A 27,169-nucleotide genomic window follows, 5' to 3' on the forward strand; every position below is an offset into this window, starting at 1 on the left:
TGCCCATCCTAGCACGGCATGTGCTGGGCATGTCCACCGGACGCACTGGGCTGTGCGGGCGCACTGGCGACACAGCGCGCAACTCTGCATACCATGGCTTGGTGCGGGGAGCAGGGACGGGCCGGACAGGACTGGGGACACGCACCGTGGGCTTGGTGCGGGGAACAGGAACGGGCCAGACAGGACTGTGAACACGCACTGGTGACCTGAAGCGTGGAGCCGGTTTAGCCACTCGTCCTGGCTGGATGCCCATCCTAGCACGGCATGTGCTGGGCATGTCCACCGGACGCACCGGGCTGTGCGGGCGCACTGGCGACACAGAGCGCAACTCAGCATACCATGGCTCCTCCTCCAGATCTTCCCTCTGCAGGTCCTCAATCAAACGCCTCATCTCCTTCTCTTCCTCCGCCGTCATCCCCCACGAGAGCAGTGGTCTGGGCTCTTCCTCTGCCCTTCCGGACCACCCCATTAGCCCCCCCCAAAATTTTCTTGGGGCTGTTTTCCGGGCCTCCTCGACCGCCGCCTGCGACTCCGTCTACCGGCTGGCTTTTCCTCCTCGACCTGGGAGTCCGTCCGCCAGGGTCCTTTCCCCGACATGATCTCCTCCCAGGTCCAGAACTCCTTTCCCTCGCGAGCCCATCTCTCGCGCTCCTTTTCCTCCCGCTGCTTGGTCCTGGTTCGGTGGGTTGTTCTGTAACGTTTGTCGTCGGGAGACGAGGAAGCGGACCAAAACGCAGCTGGGAGCGAATACATGTTTATTTAACACACTAGAATTAAACATGTACACAAACTCAAGGAAAAACTGCCAATACGTTACGTGCTCAAATAACGAGACAACAACCCACAAACATCGTGGGGGAAAAGGAACTTAAATGTGATTCCCAATCAGACTTCACAAGCGACAGCTGTCTGATTGGGAAATCACCCCCGAGCCCAACATAGAAATAAAACACAAAGAAAGGCTATAACCAAAACATAGAAAATAAAGCATAGAAATGCCACACCCTGACCAAAATAGCAGAGTTCACCTGGTCAGGGCGTGACATGAACATGAATTCGGAGGGCTGAAATGATTAAATATTAAAGCATTAGACCTCTCACTAAAGGCTTCAGTCATACAAAAGCTATACTTAAATCCTAACTGGTTCTCTAGCAGATTAATAAGAATGTCTCACTCCATGTTCAAGAATGGCCTTTTTCCCTTTATTCAAAGGAAAGGAAGTCATCTCCAGAATATCGTTATATTTTTTCTTCAATTTAATCTACCAGAAAAAAACTGAACAAAGAATACAACAAATATTGTGGTGGAACTCAAATATACTAACAGAAAAAAAAGATAACTACACCAGTCCTATTTAAGGTATGTCACACATGCAGCTAAGACAACTATATGGAAATGTCTGCTCTATACCCCAAATTACAACCAACTAATTGCAGCATTATCGCAAAAATGGAAGAGGAAAGTGGAAGGGGGAAAAAGTAGGGAACTTGTCTGTCAGCCCTGTATTAAAGACCATACATGGATAAAGAAAATTTTGATAAACAAAAAAGTATACCAGTTTCATTTAAGGACCCAAAAATGTACAGCTGTGCCATATAGATTGCAAAATAGTTAGGAAGAGATTTTCGACGTACCGATTCCATGGCACATGGTTTATGAACTGTTACGCAAAATGACACCGGATTCAAAACTTTGAATTTTTCAATTTAAATTATTATTCTTGCAACCAATACAATGTAATATAAACTCAGCAAAAAAAGAAACATTCTCTCACTGTCAACTGTGTTTATTTTCAGCAAAATTAACATGTGTAAATATTTGTATGAACATAAGATTATGGCAACCATGGCATGGAATTCATGACAGTGAGACTTGTCCACCATGCATGATGATGTATACGGACGGGTAAAATAGTCTAGCTAGCTACATTTCCAGATAATACACATTTCTAATTTTGACAGAAAGTGGTTTCATTTCAAGCTAAAGTGTACCCCCAGCTAACGTTAGCTGGCTGGCTCCCTAGCTAAAGTTACGCGTATGATGTTATTCGTATCTTAGAGCTGTTTGCTTGGCTAGTTAGAGCCTAATGTTCGCTAGCTAACACTGAACCTGGTTGGTTAGCTACCACTACCAGCAGATTCATCCAAGGCGTGGTAACGTTATGAGTTGGCACTATGTTCGTTGTTTAACTAGCTAATGTTAGCTGGCTGGCTCGCTAGCTAACGTTACGTGTTTGATCTTACACATTGTTTACCTAGCTAGGTTCATTCTTTCCTAGCTAGCTAGCTATACGTCTTAAGCTAAAGTGTACTGTTAGCTAGCTAGCTAACATTAGCTGGCTAGCTCCCTAGTGGACGTTATTACTCATTTCCCAGAGCGGTTTGCTTTTCTAGTTAGAGCCTAATGTTAGCTAGCTAACATTGAACCTGGTTGGTAAGCTCCCAGCAATATGGCATTGTTGGCACTTTGTTCATTGTTGTTTAACTAGCTAACGTTAGCTGGCTGACTTGTTAGCTAATGTGACGTGTATGATGTTATTATTCAAATCCCATAGCCGCTTGCTTGGCTAGTTAGAGACTAATGTTAGTTAGCTAACATTGAACCATAAATGTGGTGCAGGGTAGTAACAACATGATTTGACACTAAGTTCATTGTTGTTTAACTAGCTTACATTAGCTGGCTCGCTAGCTAACGTTACGTGATGTGTATGATCTTACACGTTGTTTACCTAGTTAGCTTGCAAGCTAGCTACATATCTTAACAAAAGACTCCACTATGCAAGTAACCATTTTGGGTACATTCGTAAATTCAGTCTGAGTATGCCAGAGTGCAGAATAACTGAAGAATTTACGAACGCACAACACCCGTTGAATATGGCCGGTGTCAGTAAACGTTGGAAAATTTTTTTTATGAAATTGTTGCCAGCAGAGCTGGTTAGGCTGTTTTCATGTTATCCAGAGGTAAACAAATCATCGGCCAGAGCATCAGGTGTGCGCTCTGAACTCTCCGAGAGCGAAACGAGATGGGTGGGGGCTAAAGCTTTAAGAGGGTGTGAACGATGCTGAATGGGTGTAGACAGAGAATAGCTCTTCACTAGATACCAAAATATTCAAAATGCCATTTTCTCAAATGTGAGTTTACAAATTTTTCATCTTTCAAAGCAGAAATACTTTCCCATTGTTCCTCAAAAATGCAGTGTGTGATATACCATTTTGTAGCTCTACTTTTATCTAATATAAAAAACACAATTTCAAATTTTGCTAAATATGACCGATTTGAGCCGGTTGGTCACATTTGAGTGTTACGAAATAAAAGTGAACTATACCTGACAAGTATGAGTGGTTTAGGTTCATTTCCCATCCTTTGTAGGCTCTGCCAATCAAGCGGCAGAAGGGCACATTTGCTGACCTACTGTTAGCTGATGTTTATTTTGCAAGCTACCGGTAGAAACTTTGTACAGTTGGCTAAACATATTGGAAAGTTAACTGAATTATACTGTTTTCTTCAACCAACAGTCTTACCTAGCCTACGTTGGTTTAACCATGATTGCTGCTGACAGACATGATAGGCTACATTGACTGATGGACCACATCAAATTGGCTAGCTAGCTAATAACAGATCCCTTCGATACTGCTAGAAAACAAGTTAACTTTCAGAGGATAAACTAGATGGTTATATCCAAATATTGCTTGATTTGTTTGCCATCTTTAGTGATGACAGTAGTCCGATTAACAACTTGCCAATGTCAAGATCTTCCCAAAAGCCACATTCTATTATAAATACATACCTTTATGACAGCTCATGCAAAAACAAAACAAGCAGTGGCCTGTTTCATGTGACAGAAGTGAAAGTCATTTTGACAATAAATAATATGGAACAGAGGAGAATATATCTGGGCAGGGCCACTTAACACTGAATGAACAGGATGGTGACAAGGAAGAGCACTGGGAAGGGCAGCGAGACTATCACAGGGACTGGAGGAAGTTAGAGGCACTATATACTATATATACACATAGCACTATATACACAAAGTTATGTGGACGCCCCTTCAAATGAGTGGATTTGGCTATTTCAGCCACCCCCGTTGCTAACAGGTGTATAAAACTGAGTGCTGTTATTGTGAAGTGGAAATATCTAGGAGCAAAAACGGCTCAGCCGCGAAGTGGTAGGCTACACAAGCTCACAGAACGGGACCGCTGATGCGGGTAAAAATCGTCTGTCCTCAGTTGAAACACTCACTACCAAGTTCCAAACTGCCTCTGGAAGCAATGTCAGCACAATAATTATTAGTCGTGAGCTTCATGAAATAGGTTTCCATGGCCGAGCAGCCACACACAAGCCTAAGATCACCATGGGCAATGCCAAGCGTCGGGTGAAGTGGTGTAAAGCTCAAAGCCATTGGACTCTTGAGCAGTGGAAACGCGTTCTCTGGAGTGACGAATCATGCTTCACCATCTGGCAGTCCAACGGACAAATCTGGGTTTGGCGGATGCCAGGAGAACGCTACCAGCCCCAATGCATAGTGACAACTGTAAAGTTTGGTGGAAGAGGAATTATGGTCTGGGGCTGGATTTCATGGTTCAGGCTGGGCCCCTTAGTTCCAGTGAAGGGACATCTTAAAGCTACAACATACAATGGCATTCTAGACGATTATGTGCTTCCAACTTTGTGGCAACAGTTTGGTAAAGCCCTTTCCTGTTTTAGCATGACAACGCCCCTGTACGCAAAGCGAGGTCCATACAGAAATGGTTTGTCGAGATCGGTAATGAAGAAGTTGACTGTCCTGCACAGAGCCCTGAACTCAACCCCATCAAACACCTTTGGGATGAATATATATATATAATATTCTAGAAATGACTGACCTTCATGTCTTAAAGTAATGATGGACTGGCATTTCTCTTTGCTTATTTGAGCTGTTCTTGCCATAATATGGATTTGGTATTTTACCAAATAGGGCTATCTTCTGTATACCACCCCTACATTGTCACAACACAACTGATTGGTCCAACTGCATTAAGGAGGAAACAAATTCCACAAATTAACTTTGAACAAGGCACACCAGTTAATTGAAATACATTCCATGTGACTACCTCATGAAGCTGGTTGAGAAAATGCCAAGAGTGTGCAAAACTGTCAAGGAAAAGGGCGGCTATTTGAAGAATCTCAAATATAAAATATATTTTGATTTGTTTAACACTTTTTGGGTTAATACATGATTCCATATGTGTTATTACACAGTTGATGTCTTCACTATTATTCTACAATGTAGAAAATAGTAGAAATAAAGAAAAACCTTGGAATGCGTAGGTGTGTCTTTTGACTGGTACTGTACACATACACAAATACACAAATATACACATATACAGTTGAAGTCGGAAGTTTACATATACGCATTCATTAAAACTCATTTTCCAAACACTCCACAAATTTCTTGTTAACAAACTATAGTTTTGGCAAGTCGGTTGGGACATCTACTTTGTGCATGACAAGTAATTTTTCCAACAATTTTTTACAGACAGATTATTTCACTTATAATTCACTCCATCACAATTCCAGTGGGTCAGAAGTTTAGAACTGTTTGGCCATAATGACCATCATTATATTTGGAGGAAAAAGGGGGAGGCTTGCAAGCCAAAGAACACCATCCCAACCGTGAAGCAAGGGGGTGGCAGCATCACATTGTGGGGTGCTTTGCTGCAGGAGGGAATGGTGCACTTCACAAAATAGATGGCATCATGATGAGGAATATTACGTGGATATATTAAAGCAACATCTCAAGACATCAGTCAGGAAGTTAAAGCTTGGTCGCAAATGGGTCTTCCAAATGGACAATGACCCCAAGCATATTTCCAAAGTTGTGGCAAAATGGCTTAAGGACAACAAAGTCAAGGCATTGGAGTGGCCATCACAAGTGTTTGCAAACTTCCGACTTCAACTGTATACATACATACATACATATATACACACACACACACACACGTACGTATGTACGTATGTATGTATGTATGTATGTATGTATATACACACACACACTGCTCAAAAAAATAAAGGGAACGCTAAAATAACACATCCTAGATCTGAATGAATGAAATAATCTTATTAAATACTTTTTTCTTTACATAGTTGAATATGCTGACAACAAAATGACACAAAAATAATCAATGGAAATCCAATTTATCAACCCATGGAGGTCTGGATTTGGAGTCACACTCAAAATTAAAGTGGAAAACCACACTACAGGCTGATCCAACTTTGATGTAATGTCCTTAAAACAAGTCAAAATGAGGCTCAGTAGTGTATGTGGCCTCCACGTGCCTGTATGACCTCCCTACAACGCCTGGGCATGCTCCTGATGAGGTGGCGGATGGTCTCCTCAGGGATCTCCTCCCAGACCTGGACTAAAGCATCCGCCAACTCCTGGACAGTCTGTGGTGCAACGTGGCGTTGGTGGATGGAGGGAGACATGATGTCCCAGATGTGCTCAATTGGATTCAGGTCTGGGGAACGGGCGGTCCATAGCATCAATGCCTTCCTCTTGCAGGAACTGCTGACACACTGCAGCCACATGAGGTCTAGCATTGTCTTGCATTAGGAGGAACCCAGGGCCAACCGCACCAGCATATGGTCTCACAAGGGGTCTGAGGATCTCATCTCGGTACCTAATGGCAGTCAGGCTACCTCTGGCGAGCACATGGAGGGCTGTGCGGCCCCCCAAAGAAATGCCACCCCACACCATGACTGACCCACCGCCAAACCGGTCATGCTGGAGGATGTTGCAGGCAGCAGAACGTTCTCCACGGCGTCTCCAGACTCTGTCACGTCTGTCACATGTGCTCAGTGTGAACCTGCTTTCATCTGTGAAGAGCACAGGGCGCCAGTGGCGAATTTGCCAATCTTGGTGTTCTCTGGCAAATGTCAAACGTCCTGCACGGTGTTGGGCTGTAAGCTCAACCCCCACCTGTGGACGTCGGGCCCTCATACCACCCTCATGGAGTCTGTTTCTGACTGTTTGAGCAGACACATGCACATTTGTGGCCTGCTGGAGGTCATTTTGCAGGGCTCTGGCAGTGCTTCTCCTGCTCCTCCTTGCACAAAGGCAGAGGTAGCGGTCCTGCTGCTGGGTTGTTGCCCTCCTACGGCCTCCTCCACGTCTCCTGATGTACTGGCCTGTCTCCTGGTAGCGCCTCCATGCTCTGGATTCTAAGCTGACAGACACAGCAAACCTTCTTGCCACAGCTCGCATTGATGTGCCATCCTGGATGAGCTGCACTACCTGAGCCACTTGTGTGGGTTGTAGACTCCGTCTCATGCTACCACTAGAGTGAAAGCACCGCCAGCATTCAAAAGTGACCAAAACATCAGCCAGGAAGCATAGGAACTGAGAAGTGGTCTGTGGTCCCCACCTGCAGAACCACTCCTTTATTGGGGGTGTCTTGCTAATTGCCTATAATTTCCACCTGTTGTCTATTCCATTTGCGCAACAGCATGTGACATTTATTGTCAATCAGTGTTGCTTCCTAAGTGGACAGTTTGATTTCACAGAAGTGTGATTGACTTGGAGTTACATTGTGTTGTTTAAGTGTTCCCTTAATTTTTTTGAGCAGTGTATATATATATATACATACATACATACATACATACGTACATACATACATACATACATACATATATATACACACATACATACACACGTATAAACATATATATATATATATATATGTGTGTGTGTGGCACCCCATTGTGGAACAAGCTCCCTCACGACGCCAGGACAGCGGAGTCAATCACCACCTTCCGTAGACACCTGAAACCCCACCTCTTTAAGGAATACCTGGGATAGGATATAGTAATCCTTTTAACCCCCCCCCCCCCAAAAAAAAGATAGATGTACTATTGTAAAGTGGTTGTTCCACTGGATATCTTAAGATGAATGCACCAATTTGTAAGTCGCTCTGGATAAGAGTGTCTGCTAAATGATGTAAATGTAAAATGTAACACACACACACACACATATATATAAAAATATAAATAAATACACACACACATGCATATACATACACACATACGTATGTATGTATGTATGTATGTATGTATGTATGTATGTATGTATGTATGTATGTATGTATGTATGTATGTATGTATGTATGTATGTATGTATGTATGTATGTATGTATGTATACACACACAATTACTATATTAGCACAGTAGCTATTATACAGAGTCAACTGTTACTGTTATATGAGCAATGGCTTTTAGGAGCTTTTAGGCCTTCAGGAGGTGGCTAGTTGGGTTATAGAGAACTTCAAGTTGATAATTTTACTTTTCCAGTGAGCAGCAGGTCAAATTAAGGGCTAATAGTAAATTATCCAAAGCCGTTTTTCTCCCTCTCACACAGATACAGTACTCTCACATACCCACACAGTTACAGACACTGGACAAATACACATTATGCACACACACATTTACATGGGGGCCATGCGTGGGGGTTTACGCCACAGTGGGTATACAGGGGGCCAGTAAGGGGGTGTGTGTTCTCACAGTGGTGTCTCTGTGGTTGGTTTGGCTGGCAGAGCGGACATGGGTGCGGTGGGCACCAGAGCGGGCGGAGGTAGTTGGCGAGTTGCCCTCGCTGAGGGAGCGTGCGGTGCCGTCCCAGCCCTCAAAGCGTGCCAACGGACTGGGTGAGCGGCGCTACCCACGAAGGGACGACGGGAGGAGGGATAAAGAGAAAATGGTTTGTGTTTCAAGCAGCGGAAGTTGTAAAGGGTACTGCCTAACATGAGTAATTCAGGTTGAGGGAGTAGGCCAGACAGAGCAACGTCTTTCTTTTAAACTGTTCACTGGGGTTTAGATAAACAGTACTCAAGTTAAGAAAAGGGCAATAGTTTGAACTTTGAATGTAAGAATCAATGATGCTGCAGTGGACTGAAGTTTTCTTTCAAATTAGTTGAAATCAAGCCCCCTGGGCAAATGTGCAGCACTGGGGTGAGATTATGATTGATGCATTTGAAAAATTCAGCAGCCAAAAGAATAAAGGGCACTTGGAGCACTTCAAAAAGGAGAAAGTCAGTCAGTCTTACCTGTGCTGGGTCTATGGAGGGCAGGCAGAGGTGAATGCCGTCCACCGAGGTGGCGATGGAGTCCAGAGAGGGGACGTACCTAACAGAGTTGTAGTTACTGAGAGAGTGAGAAAGTTTGTGGAAGAGAAATAAATCATATTAATGAAAAAGAGTAGGAAATAAAAAGATAAATAAAAAAGGAGAGAAAGACAAGGCATTCAAAACTGGCACCATTTCTTCTGAAATGGAGCCAAGCGACAGTGTGTGAACAAAACTTCAGAAAGAAATTTAAACCATTTTTTTTTAAGGAACTCAGTCAGGCTTTCAACGTACTCTCGAAATTTGTCATAGTAGAATGCACAAGGTTCAATTTGGAAATGCAGTGCATCATCAACTGTAGTGCAGAATCAGTTTTCCTCGTCATGTCAGTCATTGCATACCTTAGAGCAGGGGTTCCCAAACTTTTTCACTCGGTGCAAAGAAAATGTTGCAGTTTTAAAGCACATTTTCTTGCTAATCTATACATTTTGCCATGTCTAATGTGTATTCATGTGATATTTAAGTGATAAAAATTACAACAATATCTATGGACAATTATTATTATTTTTTATCATTAACTGACATGGGCTAGTTGATCTTGAGTTATAAAGAGTTATAAATAGCTAAGGTATGCAATGACTAACATGACAAGAGAAAGGGGGGCCTGAGTGAAAACATTTGGGAAACCCTGGCCTAGAACACAAAATCCCCAGAGCAAATCACAGCAGACATAAATCACATAGCCAACTCAACTATATGAGCCTCTTTATCTAGCCATGAGGTCACCTAGGCAGAGAGCTCCTGGTGATGGCAAGTCTTTATGTGGCTTGGCTAGCTAACTAATCGAGCTAACTTTTTGAATGATGCAGCAACACAGCACTGGCATTTCACCTGCCCCAGTTCCCCAGTATATTTTCTTCGACAGCGTTGCACAGAGGTATCTATGCACAGAAATAAGCACATAATATCAAATGTAAATTCACAAATAATCTCAATAATCCTAAAACTACCGTAATTTCCGGACTATTAAGCGCACCTGAATATAAGCCGCACCCACTGAATTTAAAAAAATATATTATTTTGAACATAAATAAGCCGCAGGTGCCTACCGGTACATTGAAACAAATGAACTTTACACAGGCTTTAACGAAACACGGCTTGTAACAAAAAATAAGTAAGCTTTAGTTGTCTTTTTGCACTGAGTCAATTCCTCACGCTGCTGTTTCCAACGTCTTATCATCGACTCATTAAGACGAAGCTCCTGTACAGCAGCTCTATTTCCTTTTCCAACAGCCAGATCAATCGCCTTCAACTTGAAAGCTGCATCATATGCATTTCTCCGTGTCTTTGCCATGATGAGGGTGACAAAATGACTACCGTAATCAGAATGATGGGAAGTTTGAGAGCGCTCGATTTAATCTAAACAGTAAACAAAAAAGTTGTTTGACCTTAACCCGTTCGGCAATTTCATTGGTCTAATGAAAGCTTCATGCCGCCAAAAAACTGAGCACGTCACAGAATGTGTTTTAAAAAACCCCCAAAAATTTTGTGGGAAAATTCCATATATTAGCCGTGTCATTGTTTAAGCCGCGAGGTTCAAAGCCTGGGAAAAAAGTTGCGGCTTATAAAATCACCCTGCACACATTAAAGTTCAGTGTCACAATTTAGGCTTGTATTAAATCAAGAAAAATCTAAGATGATACAACTACTTCAAATAATTTTAAATCACAACAAAAATGCACATTTGTTGCTGAGGTTGCAAGAATATTATCCAATTATGAAGTGTGGCCGAAATTGATTTCAGATAGTATCCCGTTATGAAACTAGATGGTAACTTTACAACCAAAGTTGTGGGGCTTGCTTTAGGTCTTTAAATGTATTTTTGTGGTAATGGAAGAAGTTAAAAAAGTTGTACTTAAATATTTAAAGCTATTTCTAAACTACAGTTGTTGCATGTGAAAACTGAAAGATAAGACAGAGATCTGTCAAAAGATTGGAATAAAAGGAAGAATCATGTGGACAAAACTGGTAGGTAAGCAAAGCAACTGAATCGTTCAAGCTGTGGGTTTCAGGTAAATAGATGCACAATTTAGTTTTGTAAAACGTTCAGTGTAAATTAAGTTTGCTTTTAGTTGAATGATGTAATGATTAGAGCGTTATAGGCTATTATTTGGGGAGATAAATATGACGGCGCATCTAGTGATGACAGCTCTTTAAAAGTATTTTTGTGGTCAGTAGTTGTGGTGTTGTAGTCATTGGGTGTATGGTTCATTAGTTTTGTGGTCAGTAGCTGTGTGGTTGTGGTCAGTAGTTGCGCTCCATAGTGGTCAGTAGCTTTGGTAAGTAGGAGGTCAGCGTAGGATAATCAGCCCTTCCCCCTCTGAGAGGACAAAATGTATCTCTGCTACAGTATCCAGAGGACTGACTATTGTGACAGAATAATGCTATAGTATCCATGTTTGGTATCCATCTGAAACTTGTTCACTGAGGATAACTCTAGTGCCTTCGGAAAGTTTTCAGCCCCTTGACTTTTTCCACATTTTGTTACAGCCTTATTAAAAAATGTATTAAAATGTTTGTTTTCCCCACTCATCAATCCACACATAATACCCCACAATGACAAAGTAAAAACAGATGTTTAGACATTTTTGCTAATTTAAGCTCTGTCAGGTTGGATGGAGAGCGTTGCGGCACAGCTATTTTCAGGTCTCTCTAGAGATGTTTGATCGGGTTCAAGTCCGGGCCAGTCAAGGACATTCGGAGACCTGTCCCGAAGCTACTCCTGTGTTGTCTTGGCTGTGGGCTTAGGGTCGTTGTCCCTCACCCCAGTCTGAGGTCCTTAGCGCTCTGGAGCAGGTTTTCATCAAGGATCTCTCTGTACTTTGCTCCGTTCTTTTCCTCCATCCTGACTAGTCTCAGTCCCTGCCACTGAAAAACATCCCCACAGCATGATGCTGCCACCACCATGCTTGTGCAAGGTCTTTGTGGTTCCAAACTTCTTCCATTTAAGAATGATGGAGGCCACTGTGTTGTTGGGGACCATTAATGCTGCAGACATTTTGTTACCCTTTCCCAGATCTGTGCCTCGACACAATCCTGTCTCTGAGCTCTACGGACAATTCTGTCGACCACATGGCTTGGTTTTTGCTCTGACATGCACTGTCACTGTGGGACCTTATATAGACAGGTGTGTGCCTTTCCAAATCATGGCAAATCAATTGAATTTACCAAAGGTGGACTCCAATCAAGTTGTAGAAACATCAAGGATGATCAATGGAAACAGGATGCACCTGAGCTCAATTTTGAGTCTCATTGCAAAGGGTCTGAATATTTATGTAAATAAGTATTTTACTGTTAATATATTTGCAAAAATGTAAAAAAAAAAACCTGCTTTCACTTTGTCATTATGGGGTAGTGTGTGTAGATTGCATAGGATAAAAAAATAAATAATACATTTTAGAATAAGACTAAGGTAACAAAATGTGGGAAAAGTCAAGGGGTCTGCGTACTTTCCGAAGGCACTGTATATGGATTTAAACTCAGCAAAAAAAGAAACGTCCTCTCACTGTCAACTGCGTTTATTTTCAGCAAACTTAACATGTGTAAATATTTGTATGAACATAAGATTCAACAACAGACAAACTGAACAAGTTCTACAGACATGTGACTAACAGAAATAGAAGAATGTGTCCTTGAACAAAGGGGGAGTCAAAATCAAAAGTAACAGTCAATGCAGCTGGTGGCCACACCAGATACGAAGTACTGCAGTGCATCTCCTCCTTATGGACTGGTACGAGATTTGCCAGTTCTTGCTGTGAGATGATACCCCACTCTTCCACCAAGGCACCTGCAAGTTCCAAGACATTTCTGGGGGGAATGGCCCTAGCCCTCACCCTCCGATCCAACAGGTCCCAGACATGCTCAATGGGATTGAGATCCGGGCTCTTCGCTGGCCATGGCAGAACACTGACATTCCTATCTTGCAGGAAATCACGCACAGAACGAACAGTATGACTGCTGGCATTGTCATGCTGGAGGGTCAGGTCAGGATGAGCCTGCAGGAAGGGTACCACGAGGGAGGAGGATGACTTCCCTGTAACGTACAGCGTTGAGATTGCCTGCAATGACAACAAGCTCAGTCCGATGATGCTGTGACACACCGCCCCAGACCATGATGGACTCTCCACCTCCAAATCAGTCCCGCTCCAGTGTACAGGCCTCGGTGTAACGCTCATTCCTTCAACGATAAACGCAAATCCTGCCCGAGTGAGACAAATCCTGCCCTGGTGAGACAAAACCGCGACTCGTCAGCGAAGACCACTTTTTGCCAGTCCTGTCTGGTCCAGCAACGGTGGGTTTGTGCCCATAGGCGACGTTGTTGCCAGTGATGTCTGGTGAGGACCTGCCTTACAACAGGCCTACAAGCCCTCAGTCCAGCCTCTCTCAGCCTATTGAGGACAGTCTGAGCACTGATGGAGGGATTGTGCGTTCCTGGTGTAACTCGGGCAGTTGTTGCCATCCTGTACCTGTCCCGCAGGTGTGATGTTCGGCTGTACCAATCCTGTGCAGGTGTTGTTACACGTGGTCTACCACTGCAAGGACGATCAGTTGTCCGTCCTGTCTCACAGTACGGACATTGCAATTTATTGACCTGGCTACATTTGAAGTCCTCATGCCTCCTTGCAGCATGCCTAAGGCACGTTCACGCAGATGAGCAGGGACCCTGGACGTCTTTCTTTTGGTGTTATTCAGTCAGTAGAAAGGCTTCGTTATTGTCCTAAGTTTTCATAACTGTGACCTTAATTGCCTACCGTTACCCTTGTAAGCTGTTAGTGTCTTAACGACCATTCCACAAGTGCATGTTCATTAATTTGTTTATGGTTCATTGAACAAGCATGGGAAACAGTGTTTAAACCCTTTACAATGAAGATCTGTGAAGTGATTTGGATTTTTACAACTTATCATTGAAAGACAGGGTCCTGAAAAAGGGATGTTTCTTTTTTTGCTGAGTTTATTATCTCTGTGGTAACTTGGATCTGTACAGGGTGAACTCTGAATTACTCTAGGCAAGGGGGTTTAATGGTCCTCTCAGGAATTCCGTCTCATTTACATTGGTCTCATCCCACACACAAGCTCTTAGATGCTGTGACACCATGTGGTGATTGGGCCTGGGAGTGTTCAGGTTTCTGTAAACTTGGTATTGTTTTAGTAAACTTGGTATTGTTTTATTGGTCAATGGTGGTTGATTTTGAGTTGAAAGGTTACACCTTCAGATGTTATAAATGGAAATAAATGCCTTTGTTCCCTCTCATCCTGTATCCAGTTCATGGAGGTAAGTTGTATGATCAATTCTCATTTCCTAGGCTTTTAGGCCTCTGGACTAATAGGCATCTCTTTGTTCATGTTTTTAAGTATACTACGGATGAAACTGTTACCGGTTTCACGATAAACCACAGTAAAATTCCAGATGATTAGTATTACCGTTTCACATTTTTATTATCATTAAAACCGTGTTTGATTACCACGGTTAGAAAAACTCACTGTAAATACTGTCCAGCATCAACCAAAGTTAGCAACAGTCTGACGCCGGCGCAGCACGCAACGTGTGTTTTGTTTTGTGTGAAAACATGGAGGAAGGCAGTGACAGCGCTCGGGAGATTTTTCAGCCTTCTTAGAGGACCAAATCTGAAGTGTGGTCATATTTTGGTTTGTACAAGAGTGCTGAGGGAAACTTAATCGAAGATGGTCACCCTGTCTGTAGAATATGCAACAACAACAACAAAAAAATCGCTGCGAAAGGTGGTAACACTTCAAATCTCGAGTCATCTTTGTGACCACCACCCACTACTTTATAGCAAAGGTAAGTAAGTTAACTTTTAGCTCAATGCATGATGTGGGGACTTCGGAATGGGGGGAACATGTCATGGTTTGTCTGTAACTTGCTAATAGCCTGTCATATAATGTAAACTGAAGCTTTCAGTGTTACCTTCTCTTGTAAAAAAAACTACACGTTGTTCTGCTGCTGTATGCGGTGTGTGTCTGAGGACTCTATTGGACCATTGCACACGATAACACGTTATGTAGTTTAGTCACCCAACCAACATATTTTGTTCATTTAAAATCCGTCAGTCGTCGACTTGGTTGTAAAAGTGTTCCAACAGGAGAAACACTATAGACTCCTTTACAAGACTCCTGTATTTATGTAAGTTGTTGGGCTCATTGCAATTACTATCACTGTCTACTTAAGACTGATTTGTATTTATGTAAATTGTGCATGGGGTCAATACATATACTCAAATGCAACACAGAAGATAGACTGTGTGCGAATAATAATAATTATAATGTAACACCACCAATAATAATACATTTGCTATTCCCTTGTTTACAGAGTGGGCGTGCAGCAGACAAACCCAGTGAAAGGCAGGCTGCTTATGCACCCACATCAAAAAATGCTCAAGACCTCACTGCAGCCCTTTCATATTACATTGCAAAGGACATGATGCCATTTCAAATTGTTGAGAGGCCAGGCTTTCTGAGGCTGATGAAGGTTGCCGTTCCTCACTACAAAAGTGAGTGCTACTAAGTTTATTTGTTTTTTTGATTTGCTTACTGGCTCATTTAAACCTGCACTAGGGAAACTTACCTCTCATGGCCACATGGTACCATCTTTAATGTTAATGTTAGAATTGTAATGTTTATGCACACAAAAAGTGCATAGTGCTGATAATTGTATTTGTTGTTTGTTGGCTTTCAATATAACTTGGTGAAATGATTTCAGTGTGTGTATTAGTACTTTTTGAACATGTCCAGCACATTTTAATAATACCGCTATAATACTGATAACGTGATAATGTTGGTCACTAATCGTGATATTAAATTTGCATACCGTTTCAACTCTAAAGTATACTTTGCAATGCTTTATGCCTCGTATGTGAATCCATTCATTGTACAATGTTAACTAAATATCTGCCTTTGATATAGACAATTCTCAGACCAATTCTTGCTAGTCAACTCATTGCCTAATGCCTGCTTGTATATTTTAATAGGCAGAGTCAGATAAACATTTTAATAGGGTAATTGCTTAGTCTTATTGCGAGTCGCATGTGAGGTATGTAGAATGTTATATATACTGTATATACACGTCAAATATTACTGTCCACTACAGTAAATGGTGACCCCAAATCCTCAGTCGATGGGGATTTCCACCAACCAACAATGGTGATCTATTCGACGTGTTTTGCCGCAGGGGAACATGATTCTATTCTGTTCTAGATTCCATCCATTATTAATCAACCTACCAGGGTGTTAAACACTACAGGAACAAGATCCACATGTATCGATCACATTTTTACTAATGCTGTAGAACTTTGTTCTAAAGCTATATCAGTACCCATCGGATGCAGTGATCACAATATAGTGGCTATATCCAGGAAAGCCAAAGATCCAACAGCTGGGCCTAAAATAGTGTATAAGAGATCATACAAAATATTTAGCTGTGACTGATGTGGATGATGTTAAAAATATTTGTTGGTCTGATGTGATTGAGGAACATCGAGATGCTGCACTTGATGAATTTATGAAATTGCTTCTTCCAATTATTGATAAACATGCACCTGTTAAGAAACTGACTGTTAGAACTGTTAAGGCTCCATGGATTGATGAGGAATTGAAAAACTGTATGGTTGAAAGACATGGGGCAAAAGGAATGGCTAATTAGTCTGGCTGTACATCTGACTTGCTTACTTACAAAATTTCTCAATTTGCAGTGACTAAACTCAACAAAAAGAAGAAACTGTATTATGAAGCCAAGATCAATGATATAAATGATATAAACTTTGGAGTACTTTAAATTAAATTATGGGCAGAAAGACAAATTCAATTCCATTTTCATCGAATCAGATGGCTTTATTCATCACAAAACCATTTGATGTTGCCAATTATTTTTATGATTATTTCATTGGCAAAGTGGGCATACTTAGGCAGGAAATGCCAACAACGAACAGTGAGCAATTATATGAATGTAAAAAAAATTATAATAATGAAAGAAAAGCAGTGCAAGTTTGAATTTTGTAAAGTTAGTGGGGGAGGTGGAAAGACTATTGTTAACAATCAATAATGACAAACCTCCTGGCATTGACAACTTAGATGGAAAGCTATTGAGGATGGTAGCTGACTATAGCCACTCCTATCTGTCATATCTCTAATCTGAGCCTAGAGGAAAGTCTTTGTCCTCAGGCCTGGAGGGAAGCCAATGTAATTCCGCTACCCAAGAGTGGTAAAGCGGCCTTTACTGGTTCTAACAGCAGACCTATAAGAATGCTGCCAGCTCTTAGCAAACTGTTGGAAGAAATGCTATTTATCTGTACACAAATTAACAACAGACTTTCAGCATGCTTATAGAGAAGGGCACTCAACATGATTGGTTGAAAGAAATTGACAATAAGAAGATTGTGGGAGCTGTACTGTTAGATTTTAGTGCAGCCTTTGATATTATTGACCATAACCTGTTGTTGATAAAAACTTGTGCTATGGCTTTTCAACCTCTGAAATATTGTGGATTCAGAGCTATCTAATAGAACTCAAAGGGATGGATACCTTTAATGGAAGCTTCTCTAATGTCAAACATGTAAAAGTGTGGTGTACTGCAGGGCAGCTCTCTAGGCCCTCTACTCTTTTCTATTTTTACCAATGACCTGCCACTGGCATTAAACAAAGCATGTGTGTCCATGTATGCTGGTGATTCAACCATATACGCATCAGCAACCACAGCTAATTAAGTCACTGAAACCCTTAACAAAGAGTTGCAGTATATTTTGGAATGGGTGGCAAGTAATAAACTGGTCCTGAACATCTCTAAAACTAAGAGCATTGTATTTGGTACAAATCATTCCTTAAGTTCTATACCTCAGCTGAATCTGGTAATGAATGGTGTGGCTGCTGAACAAGTTGAGGAGACTAAATTACTTGGCGTTACCTTAGATTGTAAACTGTCATGGTCAAAACATATAGATTCAGTGATTGCAAAGATGGGGAGAGGTCTAGCCATAATAAAGAGACGCTCTGCTTTTTTGACACCACACTCCAAAAAGCAAGTTCTGCAGGCTCTAGTTTTGTCTAATCTTGATTATTGTCCCGTCGTGTGGTCCAGTGCTGCAAGGAAAGACCAAGTTAAGCTGCAGCTGGCCCAGAACAGAGCAGCACGTTCTGCTCATTGAAATCAGAAGGATAATATAAATACTATGCATGCCAGTCTCTCTTGGCTAAGAGTTGAGGAGAGGCTAACTGCATCAATTATTTTTATAAGAAACATTGTGTTGAAAACCCCAAATTGTTTGCATAGTCAACTTACACACAGCTCTGACACACACACTTACACCACCAGACATGCCATCAGGGGTCTTTTCATAGTCCCCAAATCCAGAACAAATTCAAGAAAACGTACAGTATTATATAGAGACCTTATCGCATGGAACTTTCTTCCATCTGACATTGCTCAAATAAACAGCAAACCTGGTTTAAAAAAATTGATAAAGCAACACCTCGCAGCACAAAGCCTCTCCCTTATTTGACCTAGATAGTCTGTGTGTATGAATTGATATGTAGGCTGTGTGTGCCTTTTAAAAATGGATGTACAGTGCCTTGCAAAAGTATTCACCCCACTTGGCATTTTGTTGCATTACAACCTGTAATTTAATTTGATTTTTATTTGGATTTCATGCAATGGACATACACAAAATAGGCCAAATTGGTAAAGTGAAATGAAAAAATTACTTGTTTGAAAACATTCAAATAAAAAATAAATAAAAAAAAACCAAAAGTGGTGCATGCATATGTATTCACCCCCTTTGCTATGAAGCCCCCAAATAAGATCTGGTGCAACCAATTACCTTCAGAAGTAACATAATTAGTTAAATAAAGTCCACCTGTGTGCAATCTAAGTGTCACATGATCTCAGTATATATATATACACACACCTGTTCCGAACAGCCCCAGAGTCTGCAACACCACTAAGCAAGGGGCATCACCAAGCAAGCGGCACCATGAAGACCAAGGAGCTCTCCAAACAGGTCAGGGACAAAGTTGTGGAGAAGTACAGATGAGGGTTGGGTTATAAAAAAATATCCCAAACTTTGAACATCCCACGGAGCACCATTAAATCCATTATTAAAAAAATGGAAAGAATATGGCACCACAACAAACCTGCCAAGAGAGGGCCGCCCACCAAAACTCACGGACCAGGCAAGGAGGGCATTAATCAGAGAGGCAACAAAGAGACCAAAGATAACCCTGAAGGAGCTGCAAAGCTCCACAGCGGAGATTGGAGTATCTGTCCATAGGACCACTTTATGGAAGAGTGGCCAGAAAAACACCATTGCTTAAAGAAAACAATAAGCGAACACATTTGCCAAAAGGCATGTGGGAGACTCCCCAAACATATGGAAGAAGGTACTCTGGTTAGCTGTGACTAAAATTGAGCCTTTTGGACATCAAGGAAAACGCTATGTCTGGCACAAATCCAACACCTCCCTTCACCCGAGAACACCATCCCCACAGTGAAGCATGGTGGTGGAAGCATCATGCTGTGGGGATGTTTTTCCATCGGCAGTGACTGGGAAACGGGTCAGAATTGAAGGAATGATGGACAGCGCTAAATACTATGAAATTCTTGAGGGAAACCTGTTTCACTCTTCCAGAGATTTGAGACTGCGATGGAGGTTCACCTTCCAGCAGGACAATGACCAGAAGCATACTGCTAAAGCAACACTTGAAGGGTTTAATGGGAAACATTTAAATGTCTTGGAACGGCCTAGTTAAAGCCCAGACCTCAATCCAATTGAGAATCTGTGGTATGACTTAAAGATTGCTGTACACCAGTTGAACCCATCCGACTCCGAAGGAGCTGGAGCAGTTTTGCCTTGAAGAATGGGCAAAAATCCCAGTGTCTAGATGTGCCAAGCTTATAGAGACATACCCCAAGAGACTTGCAGCTGTAATTGCTGCAAAGGTGGTTCTATGAAGTATTGACTTTGAGGGGGTGAATAGTTAAGCATGCTCAAGTTTTATTTTTGTGTGTTATTTCTTGTTTGTTTCACAAGATAAAATATTTTGCATATTCAAAGTGGTAGGCATGTTGTGTAAATCAAATGATACAAACCCCCAAAAATTCCAGGTTGTAAGGCAACAAAATAGGAAAAATGCCAAGGGTGGTGAATACTTTTGCAAGGCACTGTAGTTCTGTCCTTGAGCTGTTCTTGTCTGATGTTCTGTATTATGTTGCATGTTCAGGAAGAGTAGCTGCTGCTTTTGCAACAGCTAATGGGGATCCTAATAAAATACCATCCTCCGACATGTAATGTACAATTCCTTCTGAAACGAACCTATTGAGTAGGTGTATAACTGATGTACTGGAAACCGCACACGGACACCGTGGTCCTTTTTTCTGTTATAAAGAGCTGCACATTTTGATGTGTCTTATTACATTGTATGTTTTCTGGTTAATGTATTTTTTAAATTGTACATTAGGTTGTGTAGTCATAACATTCAAATTGAGCTGATTAGATTAGAATATGGGTGTGTTTTCCTGTCTTTTTATTTTTACTAGCATGTGAATAATAAATGTGAATTCAGGTTGGGTGTGTGTTCCTGCTTGAATTTGGTTAAAAGGGCAGTGAATTCACTCATATTACCAAGCTCCTGTGTGCATCAGACACACAGTGTTTTCTCTTTGAGATTATTTTATAACTGAAGACACGGTTAACCACGTTACATTTGTCTGTTGGTGATACCGGTAGTCATTTACTCAGTTTTTCTGTCATTTATCATGTACACTGTAATTGTTTGTGTCAATTTGTTCATGACTAATAAATTCTATAAGTTGAATTGAGTAAATGCATTCCTCGTTTTACAGAGTAATTCTTTGATTGACTATATGCCTATAATTTAGGTAGTCTATTGATAGTTGTTAATTCCACTAAACACATAGCTCATGCTTGGGTACCACATTGACATCCCTGATCTGCTTGCCTCAATAAATGCATGCTAGAACATTGGTCGCCAGGATCAGCTATTTATATCTAGCCTCTTAATAATTGCATAACTGTGCAAGTCAGACATGTTCATTGTTGTCATACTGAGTCATTGATGCAATGATTTGCTTTCTTGCTAGATCCCCCAGAGACGCACAGGGCCTGTTGCATTTATTCACATAATAATGGTGTTAGAGTGATAAATGTAATTGATTCTTCTACATCATTTTTACACAACTACAGTCAATAGTTTCAGTCAGTAGTTTTGGTAAGTAGGTGTGTGGTTCAGAACTTTTGGTCAGAAGTTGTGTGGTTGTGGCCAGTAATTTTGGACAGTAGTTGTGGTCAGTAGTTGTGGTTTAGTAGTTGTGGTTGTGGTCAGTAGCTGTGATCAGTAGTTGTGTGGTCAGTAGTTTTGGTAAGTAGGTGTGTGGTTCAGCAGTTGTGTGAAAGTATGTGTGTGAAAGTACACTAAGTTGTGTCTGACTAGTTGGGTGAGTGGTCTAACAACAGAGTGGAAGAAGTTGGGGTGGGTGTTAAGGCAGTTCCTAAAACAGCTGTATCGTTACATCAGAAGCAGATATTTTTGTTATGACAACCGATTTCAATAGGTGAGAAGTAGTTAGACTTTTTGTCTAAATTGGTGGCAAAGTGGTCAAGGTGTCTGATTTGTGTCAAAAGTTGCATCATTGCAATGGAATGTTTGAAGTGAGGTCACAATATGGCCTTTTAGAATCTTGAGGAAATGCCATGAAAGTGAATAAAGACAGACAAAAAGCGTAATAGTTTAAAAAGTTATATACAATCACACTATTCCAGACCGATCTGTACATTTTAAAGACGTTTCTATCTTAAACGGTGTAAGAGGAGTAGCATTCCAAATAATAAGTATGACGAAGACTTAGAATGGGACATTTGCTTCCCATTACTAACATAAGTTAGGAGTATGTCTAAGATTTAAAGTGGGGAAACTTGCTTCACAAGCCCCACTAATAATAACTACACTGAACAAAAATAAACACAACATACAACCACTTCAAAGATTTTACGGAGTTAGTTCATTTAATAAGGAAATCAGTCATTTGATTTTGATTTATTTTTTTTAAATGTGGAGATGTTGACCAGAAAACCAGTCAGTATCTGTTGTGACCAACATTCAAATCAAATCACATTTTATTGGACACATACACATGGTTAGCAGATGTTAATGCGAGTGTAGTGAAATGCTTGTGCTTCTAGTTCCGACTATGCAGTAATATCTAACAAGTAATCTCACAAATTCACAACAACTGCCTTATACACACACACACAAGTGTAAAGGAATGAATAAGAATATGTACCTAGAAATATATGGATGAGCGATGGCCATGCGACGTAGGCAAGATGCAGTTGATGGTGTAGAATAAGGTATATACATATGAGATGAGTAATGTAGGATATGTAAACATTATTAAAGTGGCGTTATTTAAAGTGACTAGTGATACCTTTATTAAGTCTATTTATTTAAGTGGCCAGAGATTTCAGTCTGTATGTTGGCAGCAGCCACTCAATGTTAGTGATGGCTGTTTAACAGTCTGATGGCCTTGAGATGGAAGCTGTTTTTCAGTCTCTCGGTCCCCGCTTTGATGCACCTGTACTGACCTCGCCTTCTGGATGATAGCGGGGTGAACAGGCAGTGGCTCGGGTGGTTATGGTCCTTGATGATCTTTTTTTCCTTCCTGTGACATCGGGTGGTGTAGGTGTCCTGGAGGGCAGGTAGTTTGCCCCCGAGGATGCGTTGTGCAGACCGCACTACCCTCTGGAGAGCTCTGCGGTTGTGGGCGCGGTAAGCAAATTGGAGTGGGTCTAGGGTATCAGGTAGGGTGGAGGTGATATGATCCTTGACTAGTCTCTCAAAGCACTTCACGATGACAGAAGTGAGTGCTACAGGGCAATAGTCATTTAGTTCAGTTACCTTAGCTTTCTTGGGAACAAGAACAATGGTGGCCATTTTGAAGCATGCGGGGACAACAGACTGGGCTAGGGATTGGTTGAATATGTCCGTAAACACACCAGCCAGCTGGTCTGTGCATGCTCTGAGGACGTGGCTAGGGATGCCGTCTGGGCCTGTAGCCTTGCGATGGTTGACACGTTTAAATGTTTTACTCACGTTGGCCACGGAGAAGGAGAGCCCACAGGATTTGGTAGTGGGCCGTGTCAGTGGCACTGCATTGTCCTCAAAGTGAGCAAAGAAGTTGTTTAATTTGTCTGGAAGCAAGACGATGTCCGCAACGGGGCTGGTGTTCTTTTTGTAATCTGTGATTGATTGTAGACCCTGCCATTTGACATTAAATTTACATTTTAGTCATTTAGCAGACGCTCTTATCCAGAGCGACTTACAGTAGTGAATGCATACATTTCATAATTTTTCATTTTTTTTGTACTGGCCCCCCGTGGGAATCGAACCCACAACCCTGGCGTTGCACACACCATGCTGGCGTTGCAAACACCATGCTCTACCAACTGAGCCACAGGGAAGACATACGTCTCGTGTTTGAGCCGTTGAATTGCGACTCTACTTTGTCTCTATACTGACGCTTTGCTTGTGTGATTGCCTTTCGGAGGGAATAGCTGCACTGTTTGTATTCGGTCATGCTTCCGGTCGCCTTGCCATGATTAAAAACGGTGGTTCGCGCTTTCAGTTTTGCGCGAATGTTGCCATCAATCCACGGTTTCTGGTTAGGTAAGGTTTTAATAGCCTGCATTTGCCTCATGCAGGGCGATGCAGCACGACACATCTTCATCGATCCAAAGCATCTCAAACATGCTCAATGGGTGACATGTCTAGTGAGTATGCAGGCAATGGAAGAACTGGGACATTTTCAGCTTCCAAGAATTGTGTGCAGATCCTTGCAACATGGGGCCATGCATTAGCATGCTAAAACACGAGGTGATGGCAGCGGATGAATCACAGTATCTCTGTCCATTCAAATTGCCATTGATAAAATGCAATTGTGTTCGTTCTCCGTATCTTATGCCTGCCCATACCATAACCCCACCATGGGGCACACGTTGACATCAGGAAACCACTCTCCCACACAATGCTATACACGCCGTCTGCCATCTGCCCTGTAAAGTAGAAACCGTGACTCATCCGTGAAGAGCACACTTCTCTCGTGTGCCAGTGGCAATCAAAGGTGAGCATTTGCCCACTGAAGTTGGTAGCGACGCCTGACTGCAGTCAGGTCAAGACCCAGTTGAGGACAACGAGCACACAGATGAGCTTCCGGTTGGACGTACTGCCAGATTCTCAAAAATTACGTTGATGGCGGCTTATGGTAGAGAAATTAACATTCAATTATCTGGCAACAGCTCTGGTGGACATACCTGCAGTCAGCATGCCAATTGTATGCTCCCTCAAAACTTGAGACATCTGTGTCATTGTGTTGTGTGACAAAACTGCACATTTTAGAGAGGCCTTTTATTGTCCCCAGCACAAGGTGCACCTGTATAATTACCATGCTGTTTAATCAGCTTCTTGATATGCCACACCTGTCAGGTGGAAGGATTATCTTGGCAAGGAGAAATGCTCACTAACAGGGATGTACATTTCTGGGTAATTGTATTTCAGCTCATGAAACATGGGACCAACACTTTACATGTTGTGTTCATATTTTGCTCAGTGCATAAGTCAGAAGTATGATGAAGATATAAAGTGGGGACTCTAGCAAGCCCCATTAATAAAGCCTCTTCTTTTGTAGCCAAGCATATCGTCACGCTCCGAAGGCAGCAGCCTGAATACCATGTTGACAGAGGTATACAGTCACGCTCTCTTCATGTTTTGCAGTTAGGTGCAGTTTTGCAGTTAGGTAATGTTTCAAATGGCACCATATTCCCTATATAGTACACTACTTTTGGCCCATGGGGCTCTGGTCAAAAATACTGCACTATGTAGGTAGAAGGGTGCCATTTGGGACACATACTAAATCAAACTGTGTGAATCCAATCATGGACTTTGGTGTACTGGCCATGCCAATAGCTAAAAGTAGAAGGCCTGGTTTGAATGCGTAAATGGTCTGCTACATCAACACACTGCAGGTTTTGAGCATAGTAGTAGTTTTGAGAAACGTTTGACTGCTTAAGTGGAACTGAGCTCTGCCAGTGGAGAGTTGTTGTCAGAACAGACTGTAGTGGAAACTACCGCTCTAAATGACTATACCAAACAGGCTGGACCAATGAGGGCTGTGGTGTGTGTGTGTGTGTGTGTGTGTGTGTGTGTGTGTGTGTGTGTGTGTGAGAGAGAGTTTCAAAGAGAGGACTGCAAAGCCAAGTTGACAGGAAACCCACTAAACCAACTCAACCTCAAACTCTTGCAATTTTGTTATACTGTAGTTTGATATTTACTGTACATTATAGAGGTCTTGTTATCACCTTTAGCTGACCAAAGAGCGTCATGTATGTCATACATCATCAATTACAATGCATATAATCACATTCAAATAAACTTTGAATCGTACTTAGACAGCTGTGTTTAGGTGCTTTGGACAAGGGTTCGGATCAGGTACACTTTTGAGTTTTATTTGGAGAGTACCCTATGAAGACTGGAGATCTAAGCCTAGTCATTCTCCCACTTGCCTGCTCACCCTTCTACCCTGTCTCTATGATGGAGGAAGTCATCCACCCACCCTCCCTACTCCAATCAGCTCCTGGGGGACATGCGTTTTGGCTGCGGCATGGACGACCAGTATACCCCTCCCCCCACCATGGGATACACACACACACACACACACACACACACACACACACACACACACACACACACACACACACACACTCCCCTCTCATTCACAGTGAGATGAAATCCGGAACATGTGTTTGTGTCTGCACACAGTAGAGGCTTGCTGCACCAGGGGACCAGCAGACATCCTGAGTGAGATGAAGCCAAGTGTGTGTGTGTGTGTGAGTGAGAGTCATCCCAGGCCATTCCATGGTAAGCAGACAGGACACATGGGTGACAGATTGTCTGCAGCCGCCACGCCCCGCTATTCTTCACTTCCCTTCGCTCCACTTCACTTGTTCTCTCGGAACTTTACTGTCACCTGCGCTCTTTATCATCCCTCCCTTCTCTCCCCCTCCTTCATCCCTCTCCAAGGCTGCATTCAAAATGGCACCATATTCCCTACCTATTGCAGTACTTTTGACTTGGCTCTGGCCAAAAGTAGTGCACTATTTAAGGAATAGGGTGCCATTTAGGGATCAAATGTTTAACTAACCCCTATTACGGGAGCACACTTCCTTAGCTGGCTCCAGTCAGTGGAACTTGGCCACTGTGATACCACAGACACACTGAACTTCACTTAGCTGCTGCTGCTCCTACTATCCATTTGATCCAGTTTCTCTTCCTGCACCTCCCCAATTTGGTAAGCTCTCTAAATGTCAAGACGGCCCCCATTCAGTGTCAAAGGCAGAGAATTTGGTGTGAAGCAGTGTGCATATTTGCCGATATGCCTACCTGAGTACTTAGTGTAGTGTGTGTGTACACGAGTGTTGGTAAGTTTGTGTATGAGTAAGAATGTGTGTGGGTTTAGCTACCTGCTGATGCTGCTCTTGCGGGACAGCGTGTATGTGATTTGTGTGTTTGCGTGTGTGTGGGTTTAGCTACCTGCTGATGCTGCTCTTGCGGGACAGCGTGTATGTAATTTGTGTTTTTGCGTGTGTGTGGGTTTAGCTACCTGCTGATGCTGCTCTTGCGAGAGAGCGTGTATGTGATTTGTGTTTTTGCGTGTGTGTGGGTTTAGCTACCTGCTGATGCTGCTCTTGCGGGACAGCGTGTATGTAATTTGTGTTTTTGCGTGTGTGTGGGTTTAGCTACCTGCTGATGCTGCTCTTGCGGGACAGCGTGTTGCTGGGGGAGGCAGGGGGCGTCTGGTAACTATAGCTGTAGTCTGATCCCTTCAGATCTAGGATCACCTGTTGAGTAGGGAGAAAAAAATACTTTTCATGTGTGAGAATGAGTACATGGAACAGTGGGAATATCTAACACCGTGTGTGTGTGTGTGTGTGTGTGT

General features: G+C 42.3%; 1 protein-coding gene across 4 annotated transcripts in view; it reads right to left on the reverse strand.

Annotated features, from left to right (window-relative positions):
- The window catches only part of LOC115151124 (protein MTSS 2), a 147,320-nt gene that overhangs the window by 11,510 nt on the left and 108,641 nt on the right, over positions 1-27,169 (reverse strand). For 3 of the 4 annotated variants that reach the window (XM_029695135.1, XM_029695132.1, XM_029695133.1), the window contains 3 exons: positions 26,974-27,071; positions 9,079-9,175; positions 8,537-8,689 (listed from right to left, as the gene is read on the reverse strand). In XM_029695135.1, coding sequence (XP_029550995.1) covers positions 8,537-8,689; positions 9,079-9,175; positions 26,974-27,071 — 348 coding nt within the window. The remainder of the gene's footprint in view (positions 1-8,536; positions 8,690-9,078; positions 9,176-26,973; positions 27,072-27,169) is intronic. The other variant, XM_029695134.1, reaches the window with a different exon arrangement.

Source organism: Salmo trutta, chromosome 16 (genome assembly GCF_901001165.1).
Source record: "Salmo trutta chromosome 16, fSalTru1.1, whole genome shotgun sequence".
NCBI classification, from domain to species: domain Eukaryota; kingdom Metazoa; phylum Chordata; class Actinopteri; order Salmoniformes; family Salmonidae; genus Salmo; species Salmo trutta.